This window comes from Alosa alosa, chromosome 19 (genome assembly GCF_017589495.1).
Source record: "Alosa alosa isolate M-15738 ecotype Scorff River chromosome 19, AALO_Geno_1.1, whole genome shotgun sequence".
NCBI lineage: Eukaryota > Metazoa > Chordata > Actinopteri > Clupeiformes > Clupeidae > Alosa > Alosa alosa.
Window position 1 is genome coordinate 14,617,683 of NC_063207.1, and position 21,616 is coordinate 14,639,298.

General features: G+C 43.8%; 2 protein-coding genes across 3 annotated transcripts in view; both read left to right on the plus strand.

Annotated features, from left to right (window-relative positions):
• ccdc88c (coiled-coil domain containing 88C) overlaps positions 1 to 9,191 on the plus strand; it is a 56,597-nt gene extending 47,406 nt beyond the window's left edge. The window contains exons 28-32 of one of the 2 annotated variants that reach the window (XM_048228463.1): positions 523 to 711; positions 1,850 to 1,924; positions 2,086 to 2,154; positions 3,202 to 3,431; positions 6,147 to 9,191. In XM_048228463.1, the coding sequence (XP_048084420.1) occupies positions 523 to 711; positions 1,850 to 1,924; positions 2,086 to 2,154; positions 3,202 to 3,431; positions 6,147 to 7,145 (1,562 nt within the window). In that variant the 3' untranslated portion in view covers positions 7,146 to 9,191. The remainder of the gene's footprint in view (positions 1 to 522; positions 712 to 1,849; positions 1,925 to 2,085; positions 2,155 to 3,201; positions 3,432 to 6,146) is intronic. The other variant, XM_048228464.1, reaches the window with a different exon arrangement.
• Positions 9,192 to 9,363: 172 nt separating this feature from the next.
• On the plus strand, positions 9,364 to 16,075 carry LOC125284503 (ovarian cancer G-protein coupled receptor 1). The gene is made up of 2 exons (XM_048228484.1): positions 9,364 to 9,578; positions 14,727 to 16,075. Exon 2 carries the CDS (start codon positions 14,824 to 14,826, stop codon positions 15,907 to 15,909), a length of 1,086 nt encoding a protein of 361 aa, XP_048084441.1. The 5' UTR covers positions 9,364 to 9,578; positions 14,727 to 14,823; the 3' UTR covers positions 15,910 to 16,075.
• Positions 16,076 to 21,616: the final 5,541 nt, after the last annotated feature.

Genomic DNA, 21,616 nt, shown 5'->3' on the forward strand with positions numbered 1-21,616 from the left:
GCTTTGTCACAATAAGGTTATTGTGAAAAGTGAACGTGACTATTACCAATGCATCAATAACACTGCACATTGTTGTCATTGTTATTCTGTAATAGGTAAGGGAACAGACTAGTGGAGCTATTTCTTTTCCTGCACGTATTGTGAAGATGTTACGTAATATTCTCTGCAGTCAGCCTCATTTGTAAAAATGTTCTTCTCAGGAGACTTGAGTATGATCTTATCTGTGGCCCTCAGTAGGCTCTGTCATGGCCTCCCAGGCCTCGTGCAAAGCTGTCTCTCTGAATGCTTTTGTTGTCTTTTGTGTTGCACTAACCCACACGTGTGGCCCCCTTTTGCTCTAACCCACACTCTCACCCGCACGTCTGTGCCCTCTGCGACGCCATGCCACGCCAAACCACTGTCTGTGTGCCCTGCCACCTGTGCCCGTGTTGATGCCGGTGCCTGTTACCCTCGTTAGCTCAGCAACCCATTGTTAATGAAGATTGTCTGTGACTGATTTCCATTTTTCTTCATCTTCTCTAGCATACGCCGATGGCGTGGCGGTTCGGGGCAGGGACGTCTACCGGACACCAGGGGGCAGCAACGAGAGCGTGAATGGCCATGAAGAGCTGCCACTCAGGCGCCGGCAGGGAGGGGAGATGGGCGGAGGTCCTGCCTGCTCCACCCCCCTCAACCACACCGCTGACCCTAGGTCAAGTAGAAGAACAAGAGGTGAGGCGTCAGAGATGAGATGGGAGAGGGCTCTACAGTCCATTAGACTAGTGACTGCCTGTGGAACACACAAACAAACAAACAAACACACACACACACACACACACACACACACACACACACACACACACACACACACACACACACACACACACACACGCTTTATTGTTTCAGTGATAAGCATACACATAATTATACCTTTTCAAAAGATGCATGCGTTGTTCAGACTGGCAATCTAGACTGATGTTATTTGCGGGCAAAAAAGGTTGCTTCCAAAGAGCCCAGTCTCTTACCTTCTCTAATTTATTGGTGTATATTGAGAGATGTGTATAGACTTCAGCTTTCGGTCTCCTGCATATGTGAAGCAATATAAAACCTTGTGGAAGTGCTTTTCTTGATTGTATTGCAACACACATGGCTTGACCAAGCAAAAACCACAAACATGTAGGCGTGACCCCTCCTGGATCATCCTAGGCTTTCCGCTTCTTGGAAAACCTCATTTAACTTCCCGTGGATGAAATAATCAGCGTCTCAGTCTAATTGAAGGTTTATTTACAGTTTCTAGAAACATGTCTCCCCTCCACAAACAAAAGATTTCGGCAGAGGCAGATACATAAACATGTTCCGGAAAAGAGCCGTGGCTTAAGGCTACGCATGTTGCAGCTCACTGTGTCAGCTCTGCCCAAATCAGTCATGCAGGGCTTTCTGCTGGTCTGAAACCAGTTATAAATAAGATGTGTCAGGGCCGTTTGAAGGGGTTCTTCTCTCACTTTTAAATATCTGAAGGGTTTGTGTTGAGGAAGCTTATCTGTCAGTGTATAGTGACAGTGGCAGATTTCTCATGTGCTTCAGGGATAATTCTATTTTAGTCAGCAGAAAGAAAGTCTTTATATCGAGGAGGAAATGAGGGATCTATGCGTCAGAATGCTGTTGCTTGGGTAAAAGGGCATTCCATGTCTGTGAAATTGAAAAATCGCTCTGAATCTACTTCCTTCCCCTATGTCTGTCCAGATTAAAATAGTAAACAGTTTCTCTTCCCCCCTCTCTCTCTCTCTCTCTCTCTCTCTCTCTCTTTCTCTCTCTCTCTCTCTCTCTCTCTCTCTCTCTCTCTCTCCCTCTCCCCTCTCTCCTACATCAGGCTTGAACTCTGATGACGACTTGCGCCTACTGTCCCCTGATGCCGGCTATGGTGGTGGTCTCCATGGTAACACAGGTAAGAGATCTATGGGATCGATGACGCTGAGGGTCTGCGGTCTGTGTCCTCTCCTCCTGAGTTTGCGCCTCTGCAATTCCCTGAAGCCTTCTCTCTGTCCCTTAATCCTTTGTTTTCGTCCTTCCTCCCTCTGTCTCTATCCCTCCATCCCCCCTTTACAGACTACCGTCCCAGCTCTGCTGAACTCAGCCTCAACAACTCTGGCAGCAACTCTCCCATCACTCCCAGAGGTGTGTGTGTGTGTGTGTGTCTGTCTGTCTGTTTGTCTGTCTGCATGTGAACTCTTGTGGCTTCTAACTAATTTCCTTCCTTCAGCACTATTCTGTTTTATTTGTTTAATTTACATACTCTAACGTAGCTATTATTTCTAATTAAGAATGAATCCATGAACTATATTAAAGGATTACACTCCAGCTAACTGTCTGTGATATGTATGCTGCACCATAGTTAGTGTGCTGTGTAGGAAAACACAATGAAATAAACTTGTTGAAGTCAGGAATAAAGCTTGCTTAAGCTAAGGTGCTCTAAGTGATGCCGTGCGTTTTTTAGGCTAAAACATTTTATGTCACTTACTACAAACAAACCTAACCAACCGCTAGCGGTCTGTGTCCTGAATACACTGTAAAAGCAATGCGATCTCTGTGGACAGCCCAGGCTCCAAAAATGGCAACAAAAACAACCTGGGCAAACCTAGGCCATAAAAACATAACAAACTGTTCCAGCAAATCACAGACGAGATGCGCGTTTAGCAGAGTTTCAATTGCATGGGAGCAGCACGGGAGGGAGGGGGAGGAAGTGGCGAGCTAGCTCTATGTTTTGTATGAAAGTCAACAGAAGTGATGTTACCCAGCATCGCTTAGAGCACCTTTAATTTCTCTCATCACCCAGGCCAAACATTATTTTCCCGTTAACATTTAGCAGATACCCTAAAGTGGCATGCATTACAGAAACAAAATACATGTCCGCTGCCACATGACTGTATAGATCATAGTGGGTTGCTGTTTGCTACACTTGTACTCTAGAGCCCCTTACCTCCTGTGCATTAGTGACTATCAGGATAAGTATGATGATCACCTGTGTGTGTGTGAGTGTGTGTACTGTAGGTGTGAGTGTGTGTGTGTGTGTGTGTGTATGTGTGTGTGTATGTGTTGTCACTGGAGGAGATTCTCCATCTCTCCATCACTCCTCATGTTTTATGATTAGCTGCCTGTTTTTTTAGTCGCAACTTGTCCTTCACTGTTCTCTCTCCCTCTCTCTCTTTTCATCCCTTCCTCCAGGCTCTCAGGAGCGCTTGCAGCCTCGCTCTGCCAGTCTGTCCAGCGATGATGCCGTGGGCTTGGGCCACGAGATGGTCAGCAGCCTGTCCAGGAGCTCTACGCTGCCGTACGACCCACCGAGTCACCGCTCCGGCTTGCGACCCACCCGCACGCGGCCCTCGTCCCCCGGCAGCGAGATGGTCACGCTGGAGGAGTTTCTGCATGAGAGCAACACTTTGTCGCCCCCTACGGTAAGGGAGGGGACGTGTAGATTGGTAAAAGGGGGAATAGATTGATAAAAGTTCTCTCTAGTCTACAGCTCTCCACTTGCCCCATCTAGTCTTCTCTTCTTTTCTTCTGGTCTCTCTCCATCTCTCCCGTCTTCTCACCCCTTCCCTGTCAGTCTTCCTTTGTAAACTATCCGCCCTTACTCATCTCTCTCCCCAACCCTGCCATGCTACATCTCTCTCTCTCTTTCTCTCTCCCCCCCTCTCTCTCTTCTCAGCTTCCCCTCTCATCACGTTGCCTCTACAGTGCCTCTGTCTCAGTCATGAGTATTTTCTCACCTGAATTTACCCCGAACTAAGTACCTTGAGGGCGCCTTGGCTCTGATGGAGCTTATGTGCAACAGAAATGTCAAAAGCTGTGTGTGTGTGTGAGTTGGTGTATGATTTAATGTTGCACTCTGCCATGACTCATGGCCCTCTGCAACACCAAGTGAGCGCTCTCTTTCTTTCTTTCTCTCTCTCTTTTTCTTTTTTTCTTTCTTTCCTTCTTTCTTTCTCTCTCTCTCTCTCTCTCTCTCTCTCTCTCTCTCTCTCTCTCTCTCTCTCTCTCAGAGATCAGAGATGCAGAGAGTGTGATTGCATAAGTATTACAACAGACCATGTTCTCACGGTTGTCTCGTATGTCCTCACCATAAACACCATTTGTGTAGAAAACTATTTCCCAGCCAATCTTTTCAAATCACCCCTAATTTATCGATTCCCTTTATTTCCAAAATGTGCTAATTAAATCCACGAAAAGGCCATTTTTGCAAAACCTCTGCGGTCCTCCCCTGCACCTCTGGAGAAAAGTGTGGATTGATGGAGGATGTTTTGGAGGGTTGATAAATGTGATTGAGGTGCATTTGATACGGCTTGTTGAGTGTTGCCTAAAGTGGAGGCTTGCTGTAATTGAGGGACTGTTGAGGTAATCTGGTTGAGAGTGTAATTTATGTGTTTACGGCTTTGAGGCGTAGTAAACATACTGTTTCCCTTGTGAGGGATTCTCTGTGAGACAGGGGAGAGTGAACAGGGCTGTGAGAGAGTGTCGTTTTCTTTTTTAAATGTCTTCCTTCCTTTTGTGAGTGTTGATGTTAATCTCATCCTTCCACCTCTGAAAGTCACTATGTCACCCATTTATGGTTATGGTTGTGGTTATGGATTTTAGCAGACGCTATTTAAAACCGTTTAGTTTGTGCTTCCTTCACTCATACACTCTGCCATCTTTGGACCTATTTTTCTCATCAGTTGGTTCATCAGTTTGTATGTTGGTCTTAAGGGGGCATGTCAACCCATCCCATTACCACTTATTTCATGTATAGCGCCACCTAGTTGAAAATTAAAAAGCAAACAATTAGGTGTTTTCATCACAATATCTCTGGCTGATATGGTCAAAACTGCACGAAATTGAAAGTGTAGGATCATTATGACAACCTCCGAATGCATGCCAAGTTTTGTGAACTTTCGTTCATGGTGACCGTACACCAACAAGGATTCCCGGGACACTGAAAGACCGGGGTACTTACTTAACCCATTCCATGAGCACACATGTGCATTAACAGATACACATGCACACACATACATTCACAGTAATCATTCGTATGACACATACTCACACAGTAGACATATGTACGCATGCATGCACATGCACAAACACAGGCACATACGCAGGCACACGCACACACACACAAACACACACACACACACACACACACACACATAAACATAAACATGTACACGCACACATGCACACAAGAATTTCTCAGAATTATTAACAGGCAAGATGGGGGTGGGGTTGTATAAAATGAATTTTACATGTGAAATCTATGAACTAATCATGTTTTGGTACTTGTTGTCTAGCAGATACCAGTTTGAATTGAGTGTGGATAAAATCAATTTAGTGAGACAGAATCATATAGGCCTTTCCACGTGATGTATCTTTGTGGAAAAAATGTGCTGGACTGGGCGGCGGTCATATTTTGTACCGCTCTGCGGTACATCTAGTTATGTAAGGGATAATGGACGACACGGTGGTCTGTTCACAGAAGTTGATGCACGGTCGAGTGGAATAAGTAAGGGATAATGGACTCCACGGTGATCTGTTCACAGAAGGGGGGTGTGCTGTTTAAACCTCGTAAGTGCATTGATTTCTGTGAACAGACCACCGTGGAGTCCATTATCCCGCTCATTCCACTGTTGCCACTTGCATTGTTTTCATTTCCTGTTACAATTTAAACGTTTTAATCGCTAAAACTGTCTTGTTTGTACAACTAATTTCTCAACTTGCAGGACAAACTGCCGTTACTAGTTCTAAATGGATGGTTGCTACGGCCAAAGGCCAGATTTAATGTTTAAATCTGAATATTTTCATTTGATAAATAATCTCTTGATCACATTAGCCACAAGAGACATAGGCAAAGTGACATGCTGCCATTCACTTTCAATTTTATAGTGAAAAGAGGCAAGTGGTCTTTATGCCACCAGCTAGCCAGCTAGGCCTACCACTTACTTTGCATTAGCATGTCAACAAGCAACTACCTGCGAAATACAGCCTTGTATTGTCCATCCTTTTGTGTCGTCTGTGTGACCAAGGGGTAAAACTTTGATGGTCTTTCAAATTGGGGCCCGCTGTGTGTTCTCAGTCTGCAGCTAAGTTTGATTTTCTCTATCTCTCTTGTCTTCCGTCCTCCATTGTGTGCCCAGGTGCAGACAGGAAGTCGCGAGGACCTGATGAACGACTACTTCACCCGGGCCACTCGGCCGGCGGCACTGAAAGACGGCACCAAAACGCCCACCAGCTACGTTACCCCCACCGTCAAGACCCCCAACTCCTCCTCGTCCACTGCCCTACACAAGCCAGGCCACAGCGTCAAGCCCAGTGTCCGTCAACCCGCTCCTGATAGCTGCCACTCCCAGACGCTGCCCAACCGCGGTTCGGGGGCCTTGACAGGGGTCCGTCACTCACCCCGCAGTGGCGTAGCCGGGAACGGTGGCACCGGCAGCAGCCTGAGCCGGACCTTCAGCCTGGCGTCGGCTGACCTGCTCCGCTCCAACGGCCCCGATAGTTACCGCGGCGACCATTCGTTGTCGTCGACGCCCAACCAGTCTGAAGTGGTGCTGAGAAGGGGAGGTGGAGGAGGAGTGGCGCGAGAGCGCCCCCAGTCGGCCCGCCTGGCCGGCTCGTCGCCTCAGCTTGGGGATAGCGGCCATCTGGACCCGCGGCGGCTCTCGGTGGCGCCCCCCAGAGACGAGCTGAGCCTGCCCCCGCCGCAACACCACTCGTCCTCGCTCTCCCTGCAGCCAGAGCGCTATGGGACGGGTGCAGGCGTGAGACCCAGTGGAGGAGCCGGAGGAGGAGGAGGAAGCCTCGGTACCCCCAGGACCCCTGGCGGACAGTCCGGCCGCCCTACGCCCCAGCGTCACCACAACAACACAAACCACCACCACCGGGGTGAGGTTGCCATGGTGACACCGGTGCGGGCTGTTTCTGCCCTGCGATTGGAGGAGGAGGAGTTGGGGGAGGAGCGCCGCGATCGAGGGGAGGTGCGACAGGTGGAGTCACCCTTGCTAAAGAAGGGAGAGATGGAAGGACCGTCAGCAGGAGTGAACGGTGGCCCAGAAGAGAGGCCCAAGAGTACGCCTGCCTCTCCTGACCCCAACAATGACCCTCAAACAGTGTGGTATGAGTATGGCTGTGTCTAAACAACCATTTTGTGGCCCAAATAATTCTACTCTGTACATAACCAGACTAAACATAACACCGACCAAACAATAAATCAGAAACATGAATGTCTATATCTCCTTTGAGTACCCCTCAATGACAGACAAAAATAGGTATAAATTGTTGAACAAAAAGTCCTTATCTTCATAATACTACCACAGACCTCCAACACATCACCGGCCAAAAGCCATGTAGATTAACAGGTGGGTGCGGCGACCTGAAACAGAATCACAGTCTGGCTCTCTGGTATGCACAGAGGGTTGAGAGACTGCCGGGATCCACAAAGGCACTAGAAAACAAGGAATGTGTGTTTTTTCTTCCCCTTCCCTGAATGTTGGTCACCATTGATTTCCGTTGCTCTCTGTGGACGGCGCACTTGCCCAATCCAAGTTCTATTCTTGCGCGTAGAAAACAAACAGCGAGGGTAAGGAGAGAAGGACCACTCCCATGCCCTAAATGACTGTAATTATAGCCTCCATCTTTAGAGGCAAGGACAGTGCTAGTCCATCACTGGAACAGATTACTGGAAATGGTTCACCCCTTCAGAATTCTCTCTCTGTATCTCTCTCTCTCTGTTTCTGGCTCCCTTTTTTGTTTTGTTATGCGCTTGTGGTGACCCCCTAACAGTCACCACACACGCGAGAAGATGGATGGACTTAGAGATCGAAGCACACTTATGTACACACTCGGAATGAGAGGGATTTGAGAGGCTGTTGTGGAGCAGCACGTTGATTTGGGGGAGAAAGAGAGATGGAAGAAGACAGATAATCCGCAGTGGAAGTGAAGGTTTTAAGACAAAGATTGTTTTGGGTAACGAGGGGGACGTTGCTGAAGGAGTGTGGATGGTTGACCAATTCAAATTAAGAATGATCAGTTATGTGCACCCATGTAAATGTTTTTCCCCATAATGCACAGCTGGTTTCTCCGGGGGATACAACTGAAGAGGTGTTCTGCACACTGGACTTGCATCTAATTACAGAAGAAATGTGTAGAATGGAAATGGCAATAATAGCCTGATGTTAAGACTCTTGAGTGTTGATCTTCGTAGTGTTGAAATTAGAGGGTGTTTTTTCTGTGTGTTGTTAACACTGCAATACATGTCTGATATAGCAATAAGACTAGATTTTATTTATTACTGTCTCACTTTCCCAAAAACGAATTGAAGTGTGTGTGCATGTTTGTGTTTCTTGTGTGTGAGAGTGTTGTTTTCTTCAAACCCATCGTGTAGCTGATCATGTATAATGATCATGTAGCTGATCATGTATAATGCACTCAATTGTGTATTTTAGCAGGTTATTTTTGGAGAGCACACCTTTATAACATGAGAAAGTGATGTGGATTGTATACCCACCACAACGTCCATTAAGACTAAGGTGAGATCAGGGACCAGTGTTGGATTCAAACACCCACAGCTCAGACACACATCCCTTGCTACCTGAGTAACTAGCCCCATATGTGTCTGTGTTCAATCTATACCAGCTCTATGAAATGCTACATTATTGATCCCATTACTTAATTGCAAGAATGGAGTTGTTGACACATCACACAATATCCCTCCACTAACAGGGATACTGGGCAGCATACTTAAAATCTACAGTAGTGAGTGAGGGAACAGTAAGTGCATGAGAAGCATACAGTATAAAAAATGTTAAGATTGCATTAATGCCTCCTTCATCAGTAGTGTGTGTGTGTGTGTGTGTGTGTGTGTGTGTGTGTGTGTGTGAGAGAGAGTGAGAGTGAATGCAATGGTGCTGGTCACTTTTCCCACCTGTGCAGAGCTACTGTAAGATCAGGAGCTGCATACATGATTTGCTGATTTGCGTTTTTAAACACTACTGCAGACAGTCTCATCCCATCGCTTAAGGGAGAATTGCGTGTGCCTGTGTCCATCTCCCTCAAACAATTTCTGAATGAAAACGTCTTTTAAAATACAGGAAGTGATTTGTTTTCTGTCAGTTGTATGTAGAAAAGAAGAAAGCTGATGTCCAAAAAGTTCAACACTTTGTAATAAAGATTTTTTTCATTGACTAATGTATGTGTTTTGTAAATGGGTCCAAAAATATTTTTGTGCGTACACGTGCAGTGACCAAAAGTACCCAACACGCGGGAACCTGCTTGGCGGAGGAAAGAAGGAAAAGGTGGGCTGCACTGAGGTCATCAATACGCAACTTTGAAAGGCAAAAAGGCGGATCTATTGAAGTATGAGCTTTCTCTCCTCTATCAGTTCGCCCGATTTGATTGTACGAATGATCTGTTGCCGTGCTGCGCAAGGACTTGGACTCTAATAATGCTTTAATAGTAGCCAGCGTGTGATACTCGTCAATGCGCTGAAGTTCTGGTAATTTGCAGGCAGCAGTGGAACGATTGCGCTGTTTTTAAAATCACCGTTGATTTAGAAACTGGACAACAACAACGTAAGTATCTCTCACTGTCGATTTGCCTGTAAATAGTTATTTAGGCTAATTGGAATGACAGTATTGCTGTAGTCGGGTCTAGGCTACTCATTGTGAATGAAATTTCTCGTTAGTTTACCACATCCGTCTCATCAGTCTACCATATCCATGTCACGTTTAAACGTATCAGGGTAGCCTATATGGTGCTTAATTCGCGATATTATTTTAATGTAGCTTAATGCAATCTAAATATATCTTAATATATCACAAATAATATACTTTTTTGAAACTATGTAGCTGACTGTCAAAATTCACCACATAGCCTATCGCTTGGGAATTAATTATTTATAAATTAATTATAAATGGGACCTATCAAATTAACCTCGAGCTTCATGTGTGTAGGCTATTCGACTCATGTTCATCTGTTGTGGTATCGCCTTGACCCCGACGACGTGGTAATCGATTTGAATGTCACTTCTGTTCAATTCCATTGTTGTAGGTAACTATAACTCCATAATAGTGATTGCAGCAAAGACGCAAGCCTATTTGTCTATCTCTGAGTCGGCCTTTGGTAGCTTGATGTTGGTATCCCCCAGTGTGGCATGCCCTGAAGGGACGCAGTGGTGTGCCATTGCCATGCTTGGACATATATCTGATAGATTGCGGTCGATCCTGTCAAAGTGAAGTTGGCTCACCGCCCTCGGTTATGAAAGCGCCAAGACGAGCGAAGTTTTCCTTGTTGGTGACTGATGCGGTAGCCTACGAAACATCATCTTTCTAACTAGATATTGCCAAGCCGTATCCCTTTTCATATTACGTCAATTATTCTGATTTAACATAGGGGAGACCGGGTATGGTTGGAACACTTTTTTTTCCAACACCTGTAACTCGCTATTTTTTTTAGCTACAATCCTGTAACCTTTTTTTTCAAGATACTCACGTTTGTGTAGGCTACTTCAGATATAACCAACTCAAATTTCTGTAAGGAAATTACAGACCTTGTAATTTGATGTAAAATATAAGGTGATCCGTTTTTACAACCTACCCACTACCGGGGTCGGTTGTAACACATACTGTAGGCTAAGTTGTAACACATACTGTAAGTTGTAACAGTTAGACAAAAGACAGAAAAAGAGAGGCCAACCTATGCATTATGTTTCAAAGACATGTTTGAAGCATTGAAATAGGTCTATGAACACCAGAAAACATTGTCTTTTTATTTTGTTTATCTTTGAATGATAAACAAAATACAATGCGTTAAAACGGTCAAATTGTGTTTAACTGAAAGCTTGGGATCTCAGCTAAATACTGTATATATTCAATGTCAACAAATTATCCCTTGTTTTGCGTTATATCTTATTAAAGTGGGTTTGTGCACATGTGCCAACCTGCCCCAGGCACGGGGTTGGTTGGCACGTGGCACGTGTAGTCGGGGTAGGTCGGAACACCCATGTTATAGTCCTTTGCCGTACTCCTTTTGCTTTTGCTTGAGGTGTTCATCTATCTCACTGCCTGGTAAGCTTTGCTGATGTCTTTCCTGTGTGTTTTTCTTTAGTAGGACCACTGTCAAGACCAATTTGGTCCCTACCGATGTTTTTTTTTACTTCAAATGTTTAAAAAATTGTCTGAAATGCTTCCAAATGTAAAACTATGTTTAGTAATTACAATAACGATGTTAAAACAAAGATAACATCAGTCATCTCAGGTTTTCAAACTTCATTTTAAATTATAGCTGAGTCCCCTAACAATCAATTATAATGAATACATTTTTATATCCTTAACTATTATCCTTCTATGATGTTTTTAGTGGGAGGTGCATAGTTTTGACACGTTGTTCTCACCTAAAGGGTTTTGTTGCAGCTCCCTCTAGCCTGGATATTAACAACCTGCCCCTGTTCCAACCATGTTCCAAGCAGCCCCGGTCTTGTACTTGTACTACACAAGACTTGTACTACACATGTGCCAGTGTTGATAAGCTACTGTACAACTGACAAAAACAATGCCAGATAAGTTACATTTAGTGATGATCTAAAATGACACACAAATAATTTTAAGTCATCTGGAAAGGAGAGGATGCAGTTTCCAAGTCAGGTGTAGGACAGGTCAACTCCACCCCCAATACTGAAGCATTCTGTAACATTTTTTAAATCCTAGCAATTGTACTAATTTGAATTAATTTAGTCTCTACTTTCATAAGGAAACATGTAGGTGGACCAATCATGCCTTCTTGATCTACTGTAGTCAAGAACAGTAGCCTAGCATATAAAGTAGGCCTAGGCCAGTGGTTCTCAAAGTGTGTGTGGGGCGGACTCCACTAGTGACATGGCAGGTGGCGCGCGATGAAGTGGAGGAATAATTGTTTTTGTGCCCATCATTAACAATGCCTTTCTTTTTTGACAAGGAAGATCATAGATTCAAAACAAAATAATCACACACAAACATAGGAGTCATAAACAGGCCGACATATGAATTAAAATAACCTTTTGAACCAGCGGAACGAGACCGGAAATATAAGATGGAGCCAAAATGCAAAAAAAAAATATTTTAAGTTACCATTTTGCCTGGTTGATGAGTTTATGTGGGGTTTGTAAATTCCCCAACAAAGTGGGGAATGACAGAAAAAGTTTGAGAGCCGCTGGCCTAGGCCTATACTTCAGATAGGCTACATGGCTCCTAGGTGTTGACCAGTTAAACAATTGTGTTAATTTACTAGGAAATTGTTGGTTTTTTGATACAGGAGGTTGGTCTTGATGAAGAATATCTCCTTATGGTGATTTTGTTGCCATCCCAGGAGACACGTTTATTTGGATAACATTATTCATATTAATGATTATGGCCCTCTTGCTTTGTCTACTGCTACTGTGCTACTGTGGATAGAAGTCATTAGTGCACGTTTATGAGCAGAGATATTTCCCAGAATATTGCTCTCAGCTGCTACCACATATCGGTGAATGGCCATCTCGGCCAAACAAGGGTGAGCTTGTTTGTCAGCGGCACTCTATATCAGAGTTTCTCATCTCCGGCTCTGTGTCCATTAACGCTGCTGGCCCTGTGGGAGTCTGCAGCACGGCATAGAAAATCCCTGAACTGTGAGCAGTCACCATTTCAGCCATCCATCAGTAGCCCATTTCACCATAAGCAGGTGTTTCAGCTTGCACGCAAGGTGGTTTGGTTAGGCGTTTTTTTTGTAAGATTAAAATAGCCTAGGCAGCTTGGTTGTTGACTGAAGTTTATGTGACAAGCTGGAGTGTGATTGCTGGAAGGACGTGGGTCATGATTGTTATCTTGCAGGCAAGAGACACTAACCCAGATGAAATATATGGGGGCTCAGATACTGCGCAAAAACACACTTAGTCCATTACTTTGTGAATGTTCAAATATAAATTTCCATTACATGGGATGACTTAGTAGATTTACACTTGCAAATATGTAATCCACTCAATGGATTGCACAACCCGTATAAAAATTTTATTTTTTTTCTGAAGTAGATTACGTCACATTACCACAACATTGGTGGCATTCAGACTTGTGAATATCTTTATTAACAGACCATAGCTCAGAAATTCCACTGGAAAAGATTTAAGTGGCCACAGAGAGGTTTTCTGGTGAAGAGAGTATGATGCATGACAGACTGTATACTCCACCATGGACTTTGATTAAATGGTGCTAAAATGTACCGGCCTCATCGGCATCCAGACTCTCTGTGCTGTCTAATAATGCAGATGAATCATGGCAGATTTCCCAGAGATCCATGCAGGCTGCAAGGTCGCCCAACTTCCCCTCTTGACAGCCCTTCTAATCATCTAGTCATGCCTTACCCGGCCACTCAATAACTCTTCTGTGCTCATGGAAACGGAAGACATGACCAAGACACAGTGATACAGTAGTCCAAATAACTCAAACTTACCACATAGAGCTAGTGGAATGTTTTAAATTACAGGTGTAGTTACAGGTAGCTTCAAGTGCTGGTCATCATGACATCTAAGCTTGTAAAAGATATATTTCTGTATAGATATACAGTATATTATTTTTGTGCATACTGTCACTAACAGACTAAAAGGGATGTGTATGGCATATGTCTTTGTGACTCAATGTGGTTGAAGTCACACTGAAGTCACATACTCTCAGTTCCTTTCTGAGAGTTACTGAGACCCCCCACACACACACACACACACAAAACAAGTCACATCAGTTCAGGAGGATTGTAGTAATTGGTGCACATTGAGTAAGCACAGAGATGGCCGAGCTTGGAGGTAGGGATGTCATGCTCGTGGATTCAGAGTTATGATGATGTTGTTGTATTTCTTTCTTCTTTTGTCATCACGTTCTGCAAAAGAATCTTACTCACTCATCCATGCACTTGCATGTTTGTAGATCTAGTAACCCAAAAAATTGGGCATTCAGAAAAAAATTGTGTTCCCCCCTGCACCATCTTTGTAGCTCACCCTTAGTCCAGTCTAACTGTACGGATGCATGCAAAGTATATTCTGATCAGGATGTGTGAGCTGACAGCTGTCTATTTTAAGTGTGAGAGTCAGTGTATGGTTTGTCATTTTGCTGTGTCCCCTCTCAGTAATGTGCTATTATGTAGAATATATTTCTGATTGTAGCATATATATTGTATTGTGACAAATGTGCTTATAATTGATTATACTGATGGGTCCACATTTGTGAAACACAAAGCCATTCATATAATTAGGATCTGTGTTCCATTTTGTAGTGTAAACTTCTGCTGTGTAGTTTGCATGGTTATAGGACAACAGGATTAGAACCTGCGGATGTGATTGACACCTCCTTGCATAATGTGTTGCTTGTATCTTTTCAATGTTTTCTTTCTCCTTATAAACTGCATGAGCTAAGTTGTGTACTGTCAGATAAGTAACGATTAATCGTAATGGCAGTTAATTACTTTGAGAGTTTCTAAAATATAAAGATGATGAGACAACAGTGAGCTACTAAATTGGATTACAAATATGTTTTGGGTAGGAGTGGGAATCGTAGAGTAACTCACCAATCAATAGCATCACAATACATGGCAAAAGATTAATCTACGATACATCACAATATTTGTGTGTAATGACAAAGAATAAAAGGGCAAAAACCTGGAATTATGTATTAATTCACTGCATACAACATGACATTTTAATTTGGTCTATTGTTATTTTGTAGACCACCATGGGATGGCTGTTGTGACCCATCCTCTGACAAATCACTCCATTCCCAGCACCCTGGTTTCTATGTGGGTGCACATGGCCATGAAGTTGCCATGTCCACCAACGACTCAGATGTCATCAACTGCACCATCACACACGAGATCCACCAGAACCTCTTCGCCGGCGCCTACATCATCATCCTGTTGGTGGGCCTCCCTGCCAACGGCTACTCCCTCTACCATGCCTGGCTGCAGCTGCGGGTGCGGAACGAGCTGGGCGTCTACCTGCTGAACCTGACCATCTCCGACCTGCTCTACCTGGCCTCGCTGCCCATGTGGCTGCAGTACATCTTCTCCGGGGACGACTGGCAGCACAAAGAGTGGCTGTGCCAGCTGTGCGGCGTCCTGCTCTACGAGAACATCTACATCTCCATCGGCTTCCTCTGCTGCATCTCCATCGACCGCTACCTGGCCGTGGTCTACCCCTTCCGCTTCTCCTCGTTCCGCTCCATGCGGGCGGCCACGCTGGTCAGCGCCTTCATCTGGCTCAAGGAACTGGCAGTGGGCACCATCTTTTTCACCCACAGAGCCACAAGTGTGGACATCACCAACCAGCGGGTGTGCTTTGAGCACTACCCGATGAAGTCCTGGGAGTACCCGGTGAACTATTACCGCTTCTACGTGGGCTTCCTCTTCCCACTGGTCATCTTGTCCGTGTCGTACTTCCGTGTCCTGCGCGCGGTGGGCAAGAGCGCCGGCACGCAGACGGCGCAGAAGACGCGCATCAAGCACCTGGTGACCAGCACCATCCTCATCTTCCTGGTGTGCTTCTCGCCGTACCACGTGTTCCTGCTGGTGCGGACCATGCTGGAGAGGAGTTGCGACTTCATCGAGAAGATCTTCAACTACTACCACTTCTCGCTGCTGCTCACCAGCTTCAACTGCGTGGCCGACCCGGCGCTCTACTGCTTCGTGAGCGAGAGCGCCCAGCGGGGCATCCAGGACGCGCAGCGGGCGTGCGCCAGGGCCGTGTGCTGCTGCTGCCACCGCCGGCGCTCCCAGAACAAGGGGATGGCCATCACTGGGCGACTGGCGGTCACCGCGACAAAGTCTAGCGAGGTCGCTACTGCCAATGAAGGCAGAACTGCCACGCCCATGGTCACTTTGTTACAGCCAATGAAAACCAGTGAGGATGTATGAGAAGTCACACTTGTTTAGCTTATCCCCAATGGGCTGGCCCAGAAAAAAAAATGTCTTATGTTACCATGTTGTTTATTTGTTGATTGTTATATATTTGTAAACATATCAAAACAGTGTTGGTCATGTTAAAGCTATGTTAAAGCCAGTATGTAAAAACAATCTGTTTGGAGCTTGACTTAATGTGTGTGTGTTTTTGTACTCTCAGGCATCTTAAGGGCATAGCACTGTCCAGTTGGTCCAACTTGGTCCAATGTGACCTCATGGTGTCAGACTTCGGAGTTCCTTGATGAAAAGACAATCTGGAAACAGAAACAGATTTTGGTAATTACCCTGGAAATCCAGACCCAAATCTGAAAGATTAAGGGTCTGGCTACGAGTAATGAAAATGGCCCAAGCATGCATTTGAAAATATCACTGCACACAATTGGATAACACTACGACCAATGTTTACTGACCGATTCCGGACGTCGACGCAATTGGATAACACAACCAATGTTTCTGGACATCATAGCGCTGTCATCATCTGTTTAGCTCGACCCTGGCCCGCCTATATCAGATACACAATATGATTGGTGCAGCTCGGCTGCATGGGCATAGGTAATGAGCATCATTACTCATCGCCAGAGTCACTCGCTGAGCAAATTCAAATTGTGCTCTTGCGAAAACTCTGGATTTCCAGGGTAGTTGTAAATGGCAGTTTTGGTCAATATCCCGAAAACTACCTAAACCTGCCTTCATCTTTGCTGTTTACTCTTTCAATAAGACCAATTATTTTGAACTCCACCTCTTGGATTGTCTTCAAATGTCTCAAATGCACAACACAGGCTCAAATGGCTCCCCAATGGATGTTTCCCATGGAGTGGGCTCAATTTAGTATCTCTAATGGTGGGGGTGGGGGCAGGGGGTGGTTCAGTAGGCCATGTTCAAAAGAAGAACCATGAAGCTGCCTTAAAGCAAGAGGAGAAAGAATTTGGAGCAAAGGGAAATGTGGTGGGATTTTTATTGTATCTGGTATCTTTTATTGTGTAGGTATAGGAAAACGAAAAACACCAAGCAGACTGTGTGATCTGGCAGCTGCCACAGTAACGGATCCAGCTACGATTCCGATGCAAAAACCATTCAGTAATGTGGGATAACCACAGGTCATTCATCCTTTGACTTGCTATGGAGTGACTGACCGACAATGTGAGCTGATATGGGTGTGTTTGGAAGCACAGCAGTTAACTTTTTTGTTTACAAGCACTCACCTTGATGGTATATAATTGGTACAATGAGCGAAAAGAAAATGGTAGTTTTGCATGACAAAGAATCACATATCAGACAAAATGGAATTAAAACTCTTACAATATATACGTTATTTGTTTTTGGTGTGCATTTGTCTTTCCTTTCATGTGGGTCCACAAACTGAAAAAAAACCCAGCCTGAATGGATACTTGCATGTAGGTGTTAGCATGCGTCATCAGAGGAGTTCGCATGGAGTTATGAGTCACAAGATGCCGCTCTTCCCTTTGCAGTCTGGACGCTGGCGCAAGGTCATCTCAAGGAGAGTAAAGTCTGCTGACGTACAAGTCGTCTTCATAGAGGGAAGTCAGTCCCCCACCCCCACAAAAAAGTGTCACTGTGTGGTTGCAGAAGCAGCGATGCATGCCACATGGAACATAACTTTAGTGAGAGGAAATAGCACTTCACAGCTGTGAACTGGAGGACGAGGGTCGGGGCCACTGTTGCTTAACTTATGTCTACATCAGCTTTGAAGCCAAGGTTTTTACTAGATCACTGTCCAATGAAGGAGTACATCATGTTGTTTATTAATGAGTGAAAATACATGAAAAGACAATGAAAATGTTAATTGAAATTCAGTAAGTTTCTTATTTTCTGTACCTTTGAGAATACTCACTTATTAGCGATTTCTCATTTCAAGAGGAGACCATTCCAGATTCAGCTATTTTGACTAATATTTGTTCTGAACTTTAATGATGTGGTTGAACGGCTTTTAATATAGTGACTCAAGTTGGTGGTGTTGGTAAAGGATTCAGTGTTCCATTAATTTATATGTTAATGTTTAACTTTTACATTTACTGAGAGCTTGTTAAAATCCCTTAACTGAAATGGCATTCACACTCTTCTCCTACTGACTAACTGATGATGCATCGCCTCAGTTCCAAAATTGAACCAGAAAAACATGTCGGGCGAACAACAGTTTAGAGGGATTTTTACATACCATACAGGGCATGGTTGAGTTTCACATGGTTAACAAAAGGAATGCTTTCTTCTGGTTTATTTCCCCAGGGAGTGGACCTCAAATATGCATTTTTTGTCCTCCCTTGACACTTATTTAGACTCATATCAAACATTGGATAGAGGAGGCCAGCTATCAAATATGTGACTCAAATCCTTGTTGGAAGTGTTTATGAAGAAGATATTACATTGATCTCCCCTGTTCGTCACTTATTTTTTTGCCCTTGGGTCACCTCTCACCCCATGCTAAGGTCATTCACATTGGCTGTCTCAAACAACTTACTTGTCTACTTCAAATACTTAGTTTAAGTATATAGTGCAGATATAGGGATAATACTAATCATCAAACAGTGTGCACTATGGACAGAAGCGCTCTGTGCACACTAGCAGTGTACTGATGGAGGTATGTATACTGTATATAGAGAGATAGATGGTGTAAAAAAGTTGTCAGATCTACATCTGCATTTAACCTGTATGACATGGCTATATTAGTGGTAAAAAAACATAGTTGGCTTAAAAGTCGCTCACAAAAACTCAATCCACATCCTGAGAGAGGGAGGTAGACTTGCTCAGAAGTGTAACCCTCCTTCCTGTTTTGATGGTGTGTAGACTCTGGTGGTTAGAAAGTGTTTATTTTACTAGCTAAGTGCCATATCCATGTTGTCAGTATGGAGGCCCCCAAATGTTCTCAGGTGTAGAAGCAGGCTAATGAAAAGAAGATGATTTATTTAACTTGAAACTAGAGGAGCTCTCCCCGGACCTGGCTAATGTTTAGTTTGGTCAAACTCTGAAGAGACAGAAGGGGGCTTCATTAGAGAAGGTCATGAGTAATATCAACTTATTTCAATGAAAGATAAACAGTCGGATGGGCTGAGCGTGTTACATAATTTTGCTCTGATATGGCACTTGAGATTTAGTGGGTCGCTAATGTATCTTTTGTATTTGTGTGGTTGTGAAATATTTAAAATGTATGCTTTGATAACCTGGCAAAGTCAGTGGTAAACATTGAAGAATAAAAACAGGGAGCATAAAAAGCAAACTAGATTAAATGGATTAGTAGTTATGATTTTATTCAAAATTCTTCTGAATTCAGTGCGCAATCAGAAAACTGATTTTTTTTGTTATTTTTAAAGCTTTTTAAATCACATTAAATATTTCTCACAGTCTCACATAGCTCAAGAGATCAGTGTTTATGTGTGTGTGTTTTTCTTGAGTGTTGGGGCAGCACAGATGCTCGTCACCTGCACACTTGGATGCGAGATGAAATGCTTCAAAACATACAAACAGCTCTCTATGAAAGAATTTGTGTTGGTAGGTACGGCCAACCCTGCCTATCCTCGTCTCTCTCACTCAACCTCCCTTGCCTTCCTGCCAGACTGTTTATACTGCTGGTTTTACTCATCAGTGGAACATAAATGTTTATCACTGAAGAAATCTGCCTAAAACCCCTACTGGCAGCTACGGTGTGGCTTGACCTAGGAGTGTGAGTAACTGACACGTGGCCCTATTGTGGAAGTGGCTTAGAGAGTAAAAGAACCCTGCACACATGCTATTTTGTGTTCAGTTGAAATCTTAGTTTGGCTCTAAAATGTAAGTGTACTCTTAGGTGCTAGACATATTTCAGTAGCCTACCCTTGGGTGTTAGACATAAAGCGGTCATGGAGTGCTCGTAACTTTCTCTGACAGGACAGTCATGGTTAAGGAACAATGCGTCAGCCATTATGCGTAGGCCTACTAGTCATGCTGAAGATTTACTCGCATTATTTGCTTGACGCACCGCATGATGAACCTGTGACCTGCATTAAATCACTATGGAAATAAATCTCCCTTTTACTTGGTCTTTTATTGTTTCAAAATGTGTCAAGTTAATACATGTAGGGAAGCTGCTACAGTTCAACAAATGTGAAAGGACAGAGCTCATATGAGGACATTTTGGGTTTGATGTGTCTGTGACAGCAGCTATATGGATGTTTTCACACATAGTCCTTTTTAAAAGAACCAAACTCAGTCCACTAAAAGGGGACCAGAAGTGGACCAAAACAAAGGGGACTCAGATCTCTTTTTGGTGCACTTCAGCTCTGATGGGGTCTCAGTTTCCTTCCTGTTCCCACTATACCTTCTCTGGGGGTCTCAGACCTTACGGCTTTAGATTATGTGCTATAGTTGCTCTGGGTTAGTTATGTATTTTCATTATCATTCATTGACAGGTTCAAATCATTATCATAACCCATAATTGGTGTAGTGGTTTGTTTCATTTTTCCCCCAGTGTGGTTGTCCTGGTTACTGTTGCTTTGGCCAACCTTTAGCTCACGTTCAAAACAAGTGAACAGCCCACGCTGCGCCGTCTGCCACGCATGTTTAGATGCAGATCATGAAAATGGTGAGCAATGTAATCCAAAATTCTCTAATTTCTACATTGTCAGTGACCAATACTGCCCTACAAAGCCAAAGGGCAGTATCTACGAAAATTCCAAACTGAGAAAAACAACATTGTTGTTTGTCTTTCACACTGTATTCTAGCAGATACTGTAAAATGAAAACCCTACATCTTCAGGAAATGTTTCAGTAGATTAATGAGATTTTGAGATTGAACAGAGGATATGGCATTTTATATTGGTGTAAAAAAGTGAATTTTTGCAGTTACTGCACTTTGGCTTTGTAGGGCAGAATAGCTTGGATGAAAAGATATTCACTAGTTAGAACACTCTTGCTGCCAAATTATGTCTGTATCATGAGCCTATGATAAAAGTTTTTATAATAAACCACATGCCTTCTCTTTTGGCAATGGCAAGTCAAGGAGGACAAAATAGGCTAGCCTAGGCTATAGTGATGCACGGGTTGGGATTTTTTATGACCTGCACCAGGCCGACCCAGAGATCCAATCCGCCCTGCCCGACTCCATAATATATGCGTTTAACGACCCGCAATTTCCTAATTTTAACAATACGTGGTTGCATCAATATCAAGTTAACATGATAGCCTAATGTTAGTTAATTACAATGCATGAAAATGCACTGTTCTGTTATCCAAAGTCTTCTTCTTCTTCCACTTTTTCCAAAATTTCTGCATCTAATTCAGCTTCAACCAAACGTAAAAACTCCATTTAAACTTTGTAACGTAGGTCTTGAAAAGGACACTTACACATTTTTGTAAACTTTATACTTTTTGAGATATTAACAAAAAACAAGCTTATTTTCCCATAGATGTTGCATTAGCATTATGACATAAAAAGGTCCAATTAAACTGATTTGCACCTGTATCAACTGCCAGCTGCTCAACTAGGCCCCCACAAAGAGCCAATTAAAATTATTTGCACATGTATCAACTGCCCTCTGCTCAACTAGGCCAACTCTCTCTGTGTCTCTCTCCATTCTACAAGGATATACTTACAACCGGACCCGCGTCACAGAGAGCAGGTTGTTTGCGCCATGCCCCTTTTGAGGGGAAAACATTCCCTCAGAACAAGCCA